Source organism: Cetorhinus maximus, chromosome 24, assembly GCF_964194155.1.
Source record: "Cetorhinus maximus chromosome 24, sCetMax3.hap1.1, whole genome shotgun sequence".
NCBI classification, from domain to species: domain Eukaryota; kingdom Metazoa; phylum Chordata; class Chondrichthyes; order Lamniformes; family Cetorhinidae; genus Cetorhinus; species Cetorhinus maximus.
The window spans coordinates 6,164,124-6,177,561 of record NC_135902.1 but is presented as its reverse complement, the minus strand read 5'-3'; the positions used below and the strand labels follow the sequence as shown (position 1 = coordinate 6,177,561).

The 13,438-nt window shown below is 43.0% G+C and overlaps 1 protein-coding gene across 1 annotated transcript in view; it reads left to right on the top strand.

Annotated features, from left to right (window-relative positions):
* tbcd (tubulin folding cofactor D) overlaps nucleotides 1–13,438 on the top strand; it is a 270,699-nt gene that overhangs the window by 194,940 nt on the left and 62,321 nt on the right. Inside the window, exons 28-29 of the mRNA XM_078570695.1 lie at nucleotides 1,036–1,127; nucleotides 2,080–2,220. Of these exons, the coding sequence (XP_078426821.1) occupies nucleotides 1,036–1,127; nucleotides 2,080–2,220 (233 nt within the window). The remainder of the gene's footprint in view (nucleotides 1–1,035; nucleotides 1,128–2,079; nucleotides 2,221–13,438) is intronic.

Here is a 13,438-nt window from a genome sequence, read left to right as displayed (position 1 = left end):
GGGCAGAGGGGGATTCCCTCAGTCGGGAGTGCACTCTTTTGCGCATGTGCGCGAAAGAGTGCACAGATCTCCCTGAGGCTAAGTGCTGCCTCAGGGAGATCGGCTCCGAATTAAAAATTTTAATACAAATGATAGAAAAATTTCCCTAGCATGTCCCCTCATGTGACATTGTTACATGAGTTGGGACATGTCCATAACTTTTATTGAAACCTTTATTAAAAAATCAAATACCCTCATGAAACCTCATCCCGCCTGAGGATGAGCTTTCATGCTTTTTCCAAAGCCCCCCCAAGGCTCCCGGCCTGCCCGCCAACCTTAAGGTTAACGACCTCAATTAGTTTTTCAATGGCCTCAATAGGCCGTTGACAGGTCGGTGGGCGTTCAGGTTGTGAACATCAGAAAACACTCCTAAGCAAACTGAGTGGTTGGATCCTGGGTAGCGGAAGACCTGACTTAGAGGCATATTAATTATAGGTTTGCACTCCAGGTCTAACCTTAAAAATCATCTGCCTCTGCTTAAAAACACATTTTTCCAGTTGTTGCCCAACTCCCTTCAGAAGCTTTCCTCCCAAATCAGTCACAATTCTGTAAATCTTACAAATTTTCACTTTGTGCTTTCAACAAAACTGGAAAGCAAGCATTCTTAAATTTAGAAGAAATCAGTGTTATAATGTCACAAGTAGCACTAGTCTCACTAAAATGAGTATTATTAATAATTTCACTGAAAATATTTTACTGATAATACAGTCACATGCAAGTAGTAGACTAATGGTGAATTGTGAAATTAATTTAACTAGTGCAAAGTCCCATTGCTCATTAGCAGGAGTCTGCTTCTGTTGTTCAATTGTCCATGTTACTAAGAATGAAGTGTTCTATCTTTAAAACAAAATTGTCTGTTTAGTATATCTCTTTGATTTGTTACATAGTTTTTAAAATTAAGATGAACCATCATATTATGTTGCAATGCCATAATATTTACACAGCTGTGAATGTTTCCTAATTTGTATTTGGATATCATCTTTTGGTTTTTTGCAGGTATTAGAAGGACTACAGAGAGTCACCTGGATGACAGTGAAAGAAGCCACCTTTGCAGAAGCCAGAAGGGATGCACTGAAAGCCATTGCTCAGTATGGATTATTGTTGTTTAGTCAGACCAATATATTAAATGACAACACAAGCAAATTACTGCAGGTGCTGGAAATCTGAAATAAAAACAGAAAATGCAGGAAATACTCAACTGGTCTGGCAGCACCTGTGGAGAGAGAAACAGATAGCTCTGACGAAGAGTCATCGTCCTAAAACATTAACTCTGTTTCTCTGTTCTCAGATGCTGCCAGACCTGCTAAGTATTTTCAGCATTTTCTGTTTTGATATACTAAATTGCATCCTATTCTCACATGCTGACTGCTAAGGTATGTGCTTAATTTGGTGGTGGGGGGGAAGTAAACCATTCAAACAATTTGCTGATGTTGATAACATTGGAGGCCCATTTCAATTTTGAAAGCATGATAAAATTCTGTAAAGATCACTGGCAGCTTAATGAAATCGTTAACTGAAAAATGTATTCTTCAATATTTTGTAAATGCTTTTGTACCTTACTTTGTGTTTCCACAATAATTCTAATACTATTTCCGTTATGCAATGCAAAGCTCTTCAATTAGAAAGGATCAGTCCATCTGTTTTTGTGTGACAACTCTAGGAAAAGCAATGCTTAATTGCTTTCAGAACAAGTACAAACTATTCTAGCTCCGGTTCTAAAAATGCTATTCTTATTTAACTGAACAAAGATAATTGGAGGGTTGATTTGCATTGCTACTTATCTACGGGGAAGAAAAAATAGAGGAAGAGTTTTGCCTAGCCTGAAGCTATTGCACTTCTGCTGGCCAGCTCAAAGCAGCATGAGGACCTGGTTGCTCCTGGTCCTGGATGGTAGATGGGTTGGGGAACTAGCGAATGGAGGAAGAAGTAAAATAGAAAAAAATTGCATAAAGAGTCTAAACAAGATGCAACTCATTGTTAAATTGAACTTTCAGTTGTTGGGTTATTTTTTGATCTTTTTCCCCCAATGTTTTGATCTAGAGTCTGTAAGACAGTGGGGGTGAAAGAAGATGGGCCTTGTGACCAGGTCATCTGCCGAAGTAATGTGTCCCAGATCTATAATAGCCTTTTGGATTGTCTGAATGACTATACCACGGATAGTCGAGGAGATATTGGAGCATGGTATGTATGGTATTTTGTAACATTATCCATTCCTGCTCAGATTCTAGTCTCTCAGCAGGAACTTGCATAGTTTGATGTGTTGCATCATGCAAAAAGTATGTGGTATCTGATTTCACTTACGAAATGTCTTAATCCTTTTTTTTAATTCATTCATGGGATGTGGGCATCGCTAGTTAGTTCAGCATTTATTCCCCATCCCTAATTGCCCTTGTTCAGAGGGTAGTTAAGAGTCAACCACATTTTAGGCCTGGAGTCACATGTAGGCCAGACCAGGCAAGGACATTAGTGAACCAGATGGGTTTTAACATCAATCGACAATGGTTTCATGGTCATCATTAGACTTTTATTTCCAGATTTTTATTGGATTCAAATTGCACTGTCTGCTGTGGTGGGATTCGAACCCGTGTCCCCAAATCATTATACTGGGTCTCTGGATTATTAGTCTAGCGACGATATCACAATCTATCGCCTCCCTGTTATTTCCATAGATAATAAATATACTATTGATCAAACATATGTGCACTAAAATGAGCCATTTGTGCAGCAGCTACTGAGCCGCTTAATATGCTCAAATTTTCCAAAATTGTCAAAACGCATGTGTACATTGCATAGGCCTCTTTCTCCTATGCTGAATGGTTCATCTGAATGTGTGGGAAATCTGATTTAACTATAAGGCCTGGATGCTTTGGCAATGTATTTACAGGCTTTCAGCTTTGTGTAAATACATTTTTAGCTCATTTTTAAATCCTGGGAGCTTTTGCTATGTGTGTCAGTGGCAGATTATCAGTTCCTGGATGTGCATCTATTCCTGGAACAGGTGAGTAACTAAATAAACTTGGAGGAGGAATTGGAGCTTAATGGTTCAACAAATGAGTTGAAACTAACTTGTGCCTGTAAAATGGTAGTGTTTCTCTCCCCATGGATAGATGTTCATCATATTCAGAATCATACAGAATTGTTACAGGACAGAGGGAGGCCATTCAGCCCTTTGTGTCTGTGCTAGCTCTACGAATGAACAATGCACCTAGTACCTTTTGCCCTTCTTCTCCCCATAATCCTGCACATTCCTCCTTTTCAGATAATAATTCAGTGCCCTCTTGAATGCCTCGATTGAATCTGCCTCCACCACACCCTCAGGCAGCACATTCCAGATCTTAACCACTTGCTGTGTGAAAGTTTCTCCTCTTGTCTCCATTGCTTTTTGTGTCAATTACCTTAAATCTGTGCCCTCTTGCTCCTGACAAACTTAATAATTTTTCATAGAGTTACGAAGTATATAAGTATAATTGCATTTGAATGAAGCAAGAATTTATATTTCTCTTGCCCTCACATATGTTGTGCAGTGAAGACTTTGTCCATAATAACAGTAATACATTTTGTTGCTTCCAATCTGACATAAATTGCAGGTCACTATTATCCTCAGCATTTCATATATCTGTGCCTGAATGTTAATGCCAGGTTTGCACATGGAGAGCGACATGAAGTAACAAATATCTTATTTAAGACCTTCAACTTAATTTGCATGCATGTCTCTTAACTGGCATCAATAAAGATCAATTTAAGATTCTGCGCATTACATAAAAATAAAAACTCTCACTGCTGCCCTGTACTTCAAAAATGAACAATACTTTATTGGTACAGTTGTAATTTCATACAGTGAAATTGCGATGAGTCAAACTCGGATGACACGAAATTCTGGTTATGTCGAATTTGTCAACCATTCCTGCTGGCAGAATAGCAAATCCCATAGAGCAATGCCATGATAAATTTAAATTTCGCACTTGTAATCCCAGATTGGCCCAAATTTGTCTAAGATCTTATGACCGGGTGAGGAGCGGTGAACTGGCTCACATCTATTCAACCTCCTTGGTTGGTCACAACAAAAGTTTAAGTTTCTTTTTCGAGGATATGCCTTTCCAAATCAGAATGCATTTGACCATTTAAACTGTGAGCAATAAGGAGACAATCGTACAAGGTTGTCTTGAGTTTAAGAAAGAGCAAATTTATTAACCACTAAACCCGAGAAAAATAATAAAAATGCAACGTCAAGCATTTGGCCCTCAGGAAGCATTTGGCCCAACACCGTGCGCGTGCGTGCGCGCGCGCGCACACACACACACACACATACACACACACGTATCAGAAATAAGGGGAATTAGAGCCCAATAAAAAAAAATAAACGAATATACAGTGAAGCGTCCTTTGATTGTCCTTGAGGTGTAGATTTTAACGTTGCGACCAATTTAGGTTAGCTGGTTTCTTGGATGCGGACGATATAGGAAATGTTGCAATTATTACGAGATCTCGGTTCGCTGGTAGATTTCTGGTAGAGTTAGCTTCTCGAATTGGGCGACACGTTTATTCCAAAAGAGAGAGAGCAGCCATCAGCTTGTTTCCTCTGCTGAATACTTTCTTGGCACCACTTGCAATGTGTCACTTGCAACCTCTCTCTAGTGGCTGACAGCCTTGCCTTGAAATATTTCACTCATTGTGTATTTCCATAAGACCATAAGACATAGGAGCAGAAATTAGGCCATTCGACCCATTGAGTCTGCTCCGCCATTCAATCATGGCTGATAAGTTTCTCAACCCCATTCTCCCGCCTTCGCCCCGTAACCTTTGATCCCCTTACCAATCAAGAACCTATCTATCTCGGTCTTAAATACACTTCCAAGAGGTTTTGGATGGGTCTGTCTGTGGCAGCCATTGTTTCAATATCCAGTACATTTTTTAATATCTCTTCCTTAGATGGTTACGAGTTTTGATGGGTGCCTGGATTATAGGAAATGTCTCTCTCTTCACACTCCCCTGAAAGTGAATTTTTGGTTTCTCACCTTCACCTTGGAATGTGGCTGTGAATTTTTAGGCGGTTTACTCTGTCTCAGTTCAAATTGCAAAATTTCCAGTCAGTTGAAAAATCATACTTTCAAAATTAAACATGCATAGCCTCGTAACAAAGCTGGTCCTATTAGCGCACTGACCAATCAGAGCAGTGTCAGACCACAAAATCATGGAGCACTGGGCAAGGCATCATTTAACATTGAGATCTCCCTGTGAAAGCACATGCAAAACCTGCGATTATGGCTAAACCTGTCAAAAAGTTAAAAGTGTTGTCGATCAGAGCAGAGGTGAAGTTGATAAATTAAGTGGAAAACCATGGCATGAAGTGGAAAGCTGGTGTTTTTGACATAGACTGTGTTTTTAGGCAGATTGGGTTACATAGAGGCGCATTCATGTGGGCATGGGGCTTCCATGGCTATTACAAAGCTCTGCTTAAGATAAATTTGGAGGTGGGAATCCCTGGGGTTCGACTCATCGAGATTTTACTGTAATTAATTAAGACGTTAGTTTGACTCGTTGCTAGCACTCACCCTGTCTTGGAAGGTATGGGTTAAAATGGTAATCCAGGCCCTGACCATGTGATGATAGTTCAGTGTAATTCTGAGGCAATGCTTCAGAATTGGAAAAACCATCTTTCAGATGAGATCTGAACCTAAGTCCAGATATCTGCCTGTTCTTATGGATGAGGATGATTCCACGGTACTACTTGAAGGAGAGGAGTGAGCCTCTCATTCCTGGTCAACAATAATTCCTCAACCAATACCAGCCAAAACATATTCACTTGCCATTCATATGATTGACAGTTTATGACATCATCTTGTGCAAAATTGGCTGTTTTGTTTACCTACAAAAATCACTGACTAAATGCCAGTGAATGTGAAAGAAAGACTTGCATTAATATAGTGCCTTTCATGACCTTAGGACATCCCAAAGATCTTAACAGCCAGTGACGTACTTTTAGGGAAATGCATGTTCCCATTAACAGCAATGAAAGAAATGACTAGATCACCATCCTAAGGTGTAGCTCAAGGATAAATCTTGTCCAGAGACCAGGGTAAACTCCTTTTCTTTGAATATTGCCGTGGGATCTTTTATACTCAGCTGAGAGGGCTGGTGGGCTTTTTTTTTTACTGTGCCACACTTGAAGATGACTTGGGAACATTATAAGATACTAAGGGCAGAATTTTCTGCCTGTCGGGCGGGCAGGCCCGACCCACTCTCCGGCAGGCGGGGAGCCGATCCCCGCTGGAGAAGCGGGCCCCGCCGCCATTTTACATGGGCGGGCCAATTAAGGCCCGCCCAGCGTGACGTCCGCCGGGAAACGCTATGCGCTCCCTGTGCGGGCGGGGGGGGATTCCCCAAAAGCGAGAGTGCGCTCTTTCACGCATGCGCACGAAAGAGCCCACATCTCCCTGAGGCTAAGTGCTGCCTCAGGGAGATCGCTGACACTTTTAAAAATATTAAAAATAGAAAAAAAAAATTCCCTAACATGTCCCCCTCATGTGACAATGTCATAATTAACATAATAACTTTATTAAAATTTTTGCAACCCTGCATGAAACCTCTTCCTGCCGGTGGATGAGGTTTCATGTTTTCTCTATTTGCCTCCGGGGCTCTCGACCCGCCAAACAAGGTTGGACGGGCAGGTCCTTTAATTGTATCATTGATCCTGTCAATGGCCTCAATTGGCCATCGACAGGTCGGCGGGCCCGCAGCTGATTTTGCTGCACCCTCGCCTTCCTGAAAATTTAAATGGGGCGGGATGACGTTTGGGGTTCCGCCCGACATCATCCCGCATCATTTTACGCATCGGCGAACGGGCCCCACCCCCTGCTCGCCGATGGCAAAATTCTGCCCTAAATAAATGTAGTTTTTTTGCTTGGTAGCAGCAAATTCCTGTTTGCTTCATAAAGCCACCTGACACATTAGAAACTAAATACATTTGACGCTCAGGGTTTTTTTTTGCTTTCAATGCCTGTGTTTTGCTAAGCCACAGAAAACAAATCAGTAAAAAGCAAGCTGGATTTCAGCGGTTGCAGTCATAATTCTGTTGGCAACTTGATGATTCAGGGTACATAATCATAATTTATTCAAATCTGAGTTCTCATGTCAAGACATGCATTATTACAGAAACAAAACTAATACACTTGATCTTGCATTACTGAAGCACCTTTGTGATGTTTGCTGTATGAGGTTCAGGGCTAAATAGATTTCCTCCTGCAATTTTCTTACAGAAGCTCTAAAAGTGTTCAAATGGTGCTTTGGTGTGAACATCGCAAGGATTTTGCATATGGGGTTGGGAACCAATTGTCACGACCATTTGTGGGTTCTGATGCCACACTGACAGGGGAGATAGTCACAGTCTGCTGTTTTGCTGAAGGTGGGCAGCTAATTGGCTGGAGGGCTGGTTTGGTGGCCAATTAGGAGCGGTGGGCGTGTGATGGAGGCAGGATTCTTCAGTTGCAGGCCTTATTAAAAGGCATGACGACAGTCATTACTATGGCAGTTGTTTTGCGTTGCCATGGAAGTCCAAAGTCTGTAGGAGATGAGGCAGAGGCCTGGCACCTGGGGCAGGGCTACCCCATGGTTTTCTGGTGCAGCTTTTGAGGTTAAGTGAAGCAGTAAGAGAGAGATGAGGGGTCTTGTTTCCAAGGATGGCAGGAGAAGGCCACCCAGCCAAACTAAGCAGGCCCAGCTAGAGGTGGCAGAAAATGAAGCGTTGTCTATGGGTAAAAGCAAAATACTGCGGATGCTGGAACAAAAACAGAAAATTCTGGAAAGACTCAGCAGGTCTAACTGCATCCGTGGAGAGAAAAACTCCACGCCCTGAAGAAGAGTCATACGGACTCAAAACATTAACTCTGTTTTTCTCCCCACAGATGCTGTTAGACCTGCTGGGTTTTTTCAGCATTTTCTGTTTTTGTTGTCTATAGGACCTGGTTACAGTGCCGTCAAAGGTTTAATGACTTGCTTTACTCTAGCAAGGTGAATGTAATGTAAAATGCAGGTAAAGTTCTCCAGATCTGTAATTACCAGCAAAGACCAGCTGAGCAGCCTGAGGATGCATGGTGCTCCCTAACATTGGAGAAATGTGTTTCCTGGATAATCACTAACCCATCATTAAGGTCCAGAGCCCTAGAGCTGTTGAGGAGCTGGCAGCACTAATACATGCAGTCTCTTACTTAAATGGACTGCTGGCATTGGTGAGAGAGACCCAGCTTTGCCTTACCTCTTTCCCTTTTGCAGGAGAAGATGGGCAGAATGCACAGGAGAGGGCATACACAGGAGTGTCCCAGCTCGCCATCCTTACAGCCATGGAAGAGGCGACAATAGCAATTGACAGGATGGTCCTGCATGACCAATTGGGTAGTGGAGAAATTGGAATACTTGGAGGCCAGAGTGAAAAGAGAGTGAATTCTGTAGATGAATGGAATGGAGTGCAAGTCCCCTCACTCCCCCACCTTCCCCCATGCAACAGCATGCCAAAACTTCAACTGCATTGGGAAGGCTCAGCTCTGCAGAAGCTTCTACTGTCAGAGGCTTCTGCTGTCAGAGGTGAGTTCTCATCACCTCCTTGTATCTCCTGCATGATCTTTTGTGGAAGGGGAACATGCCAGTGCAGCAGCATCAGGGTTGGGGGTGCTCTGAAGAAACCAAACTAGCAGAGCCACCACCATCACATCATTCAGCCACACCCTCCACCAATGCAGATACACTCACATTGGTAAGTCTCTCATGCACAGTCAGTAAGGGTGACACTAGTGTGCTGGAGGAGGTGATGGAGGCAGAGGCAACTGTGGGCAGTCCCCCTTGGAGGATTGGAGGACAGACATAGCCATGCCCAGCTGGCTGCAGATGCAGGGCCAGAGGAGTAATAAACATGCAGCTCTACTTGGATCAGCAGCTTGAAATGTACAGTGTACAAATATGCCAGAGATTCCTGAGGCAGTGCAGAGTTGTAGGCTGAGAATGGAAGACCGGTCAGCTCGTGCATGTGAATGTGGCTCAGGGCTTTGAACACACGAACTCCTCCATTGAAAGTGCCACATGTGTGGCTGTACTTGGAGTGGATACAGAAACAGTGCACTCACATGCAACACTCTGCAGCGTTGACTGTTCAGTCCACTGACAGTGTAAAGAAGCATGGAGTAGATGCCAATTGTGCCCTAGCTGATGGTCACCTCCACCGATCCAAAACACAATCCAAGGGCTGAGACATTCACTAGTGAGAATGAGGATGCTGCCCATCATGGGTTGTCATCATCATCATCTCCCTTTGCCCCTCAGACTGAAGGACCATTTATGCAGCAGAGGCCTGTGACAGAGGCTGTCCCTGCATTGGCCCACTGACACCTCCACAATGAGGACCAAGTGTTATGTGCATTTCAGCCACAAGCAAACACATGTGAGAGGACTGTCTCCACATCCAAGATCACAGGTAGAGCATAGCATAGAAGTGACCAGGAGTGAAGGCCACCATGTCTGTCAGAGCACCGAGTGTTTGATTGGGATTTATTTTACTTGTGAATGTGTACTTTGTAATTTATTAATAATACTGGAAACATTGAGCTAGGATCCCAGATGTGTGACCTTCCATTCTTTAATGGCGTGATGGCAAAAGAGGGAACTAGTGGTGAAGGGAAGCTGTGGTCTTTAAGTGGGGTCACAGACCGCTGGACAGATGTGCACCATGCACTGGTAATAAGTGTGGATCCATTGAAGGTTGTGTTTTCAATAGAAGTGTTCTCATGGGCATATCAAAGTGAGTTCCAGAGCATGCAGTCCTACTGGCTGAGTCATGTTTAGGTGAAACCGGATATGCCCTGGTGTTGCTGCCACTCCTTTGACTCCTGAGCTGACCCTGGCTCCCACCCTGCTTAGCATGGACTCCTCTCTACAGCTTCCTTCTCCAATGAACTGTGTTGATGTAGCACTTCATCGTCAAGGTCTACTCCTCTCTGGATGACCATGTCATCGAGAGAGAAGCAGACCATCACGATGAGCTAGAACCTTGCAGGAGTATACTGCAGGGCACCACTCATCCCATGCAGGTACCAGAACCGGAAGCCCAATGACCTGCTTGATGGTGGGCATTGTGAGCAGGTGGCTTTGGTTGTAAGTGTGACACATAAGGATGAATAGCCATCTCTTCAAAAGATATCCCTTGTCTCCTGGAATCCATCTATGAAGTTTCAGTGGTGGCATGAAGAGCTGTGGCGCCCTGGACTGCTGGAGGATGAAGGCATCATGGCAACTGCCAGGATAGCAAGCGCATACATGCATAAAGCTCTTGTTGTCACATACCAGCAGAAGGTTAAGCGAGTAGGAGCCCTTCCTTTTGATGAGTTTCACTGACCTCTCATGTGGCAAGAAATGCTGAGAGATTTGAGGTGTTCCTTGATGAGGAACAAATCACAGTTACTGCCTAGATAGATGGAGTCTCCTGTGGCATTGATTCCCTGACATATCCAGATAGCTTCTTCTTTTGGCTTAATGCTGAAAGTATGGCTCTCTTTACATTCCTGCCCCTTATTGCTATCCTCTGCCCTCCATGCGTTCTGAGGATATTGTTCCTCTCCGTTACTCGACCCTCTGAATACCTTAACCCCATGTCCAACTGTTGCCATGCCTAAGGTCATTGGCACTCTCAATGCATAATGGGCACACCCCTCTGATGGCCCCTCCAGTGACCGAGTATGCACAGACCACTTGCTCAGCTAACTCTGCTCATTGATGGTTCCTGTGTGCTAATGGATGACTGCCCCTCTAACTGTGCACCCTTTTATGGGCCCACCTAAATTAAGTGGCACACCCATGACGAGCTCCCCACAGTGTTACTGCCTCCTTCCACTCAGACTTTTCCTGATCCATTGTGTAACCCATGCCTCCCCACAAAAAACTTCAAACTGGACCTTGATGAGCTGACAACAAGTTTATTAACAAACTCAATTGGCCAATAATCAGAATCGAATAGGTTGCTGGGTCCCAACTCTGACCTCCCAAGCAAAATCATTGGCAGTCAGAATGGCAACAATAAATCAACACAGCGGCTCATGGCACTAATTTTCATGCTCATCCATCCCCCTGCATGCCCTTGTACTGGAGCAAAAATTTCTATCCCACAAATTCCTTCATATCAACACTCAATTTCCACATCCAACCTAAATATAACGACTGGATGAGTTTCCCCTAAGACTCAAACTTGTTGAAAAGATAGATTAAAAAAAGCAAGTAAAAACAGATTGTTCGTAAGTAACTGAGCATTGTTTTTTGAAGATATCTTTGATACATTTTTAATGTCAAGATAAACTCTACATGCAGTTTTTTTTTCTTATTGTGATCTAATGAAGCATTCTGTCTATAGTTGGGAACTATGCAGCCATTTTCTAACACAGGACTCAATTTAAGGTTGAATAAGTAATTACTAGAAACTAAGATGAAATTTCCATTATCTGCCATTTGGCAGTAATGAGCCCTATGTCATTTGTGGAATTAGCTATATTTGCTTTCTCAGTCTTGGATGACTTTGATGCTTCAGGTAATGTCACACAGTGTTCCCTGCAGAAAATTTGCAGCCTTTTCCCAGAGGGAGTATACTTGAATAAACTGAACAGATATCAAGGAGGACTGTTTCAACAGACGCTGATGCCAGCAAAAAGACCAGGAAGCCTTCCACTTAAAAGCACCCCCACAGTTAACATTCATTCATGAGCTTTGTCAAAAAGTTGAAATTCCTTTGAAGAATTTCCAAGAATCAAATTTGCAAGTTTGTAGGATTTTGGATTCTAACCAGAATCCTTTTATACATCATCCTTAAAATAGGCTCTTGTATCAAAGATTCTGTTTTTTTCCCCTGTATGCAACAGATCATTTCTTTGTTAGCTTTAAGTGCTGCCTTTATCATGTTGGCAATCTGGGACAGATCTCAGCTAGTGCAGATCAGCTTTGCAAATTTAGAGTCTTGTGCCATTATCAACTGTGCGTGCTAGGTTTTCTGCTTCCATTTAAAAATGAGGTCATTTACTTTGTTAAAAGTGATGCTTAAATGCAAGTTGTTGTCGTCACTGCACGTTTGCAGGCACAGGTGGAATATTTCTGCCTGTGGATGCACGCTGATGCACCATATTTAGTGGAAGGAAGATATGCATATGTGACAAGAAGACGCCATCACACATCTACACCTACCCACCAGCATAATTCTAACATTTTAGATATTTACCAATAGTTATTGGTTTCATAGTGCATCGTAATGTGCATGTTAATATGTTAAGCTGATGCAGTGCAATTCCAGAGCAGGCAATCACCTTGAGTGGGTCTTGGTGATAGTGTGTAAACAAAGGCTGGAATAAGATTCAGAGGCTCCGTATTAGTATTTTTGTGTCAAAGTAACTATATTTTACTGAAAAACTATTGTGTGCCAGGATTTTACAGCAGAGTGAATATTGAGCACAACGGTTTCTCCTAATAGGAAATTCCTCACTCGGATTCAGCTTGATGCTGAGGTTCCAAATGATTGGGTTCAACCTGAGATGGTGGCTGGGGAAGGAGGATGGAATCAGTGACCGGGTTTGCGGCAGATGCTGAAAACAACGGTTTTGGGCTTCCCAAAGTTTAACTGGAGGAAATGCATTTAGTGTCAAGAGGGATGAGGATGAGGAAGAGCTTGGCGTTGGCAGCGAACATGTTGAATCTTACGCAATGCCTGCGGATGATGTTGCTGAGAGGCAGCAAGTAGATATGGAAGAGGGGGGACTCAAGGGTGTGATTTGGGGGGCCTCCAGAGGTAATGGAAATCGAAGAGATCTAGCACAATTGGATAGCTAAGAGTGGAATTGAGCAAGAGCAGTTAGACTATCGGTATTTGATATTTTGGTTCCACGTAATAATGTTATTTTTATTGGCTACTTAGATTCAGACCTGGTGAAATAGGGTGGAGAGAAGATAATTGGGATAGCTATTCGAACATGGAGTTGGATGAAATATAAGCTTGGATATGGGAGCTAACAATGCATTAATGAACTTTGAAGAGGCAAGGCTGATTGGAGGTGGGTGGTTTTGTTAGGTGGGTTCCTTGAGGAGAAATCTAACTTCATTCTACATGATCTTTTTTCTTCATGGGATGTGGAGTGTCGCTTGCAAAGGCAGCTTTTATTGTCCACCCCTAATTACCCTTGAGAAGGTGGTGGTGAGCAGTCTTCTTAAACGACTGCCTTCCATCTGGCGTAGCTACACCCATAATGCTGTTAGAAAGGGACTTCTAGGTTTTTGACCCAACAACAGTGAAGGAACTGTGATATAGTTTCAATGGATGGTGTGTGGTGTGGAGTGTAACTTGCATGTGGTGACTTCCCATACACAGCAGCCCTTGTCCTTCCAG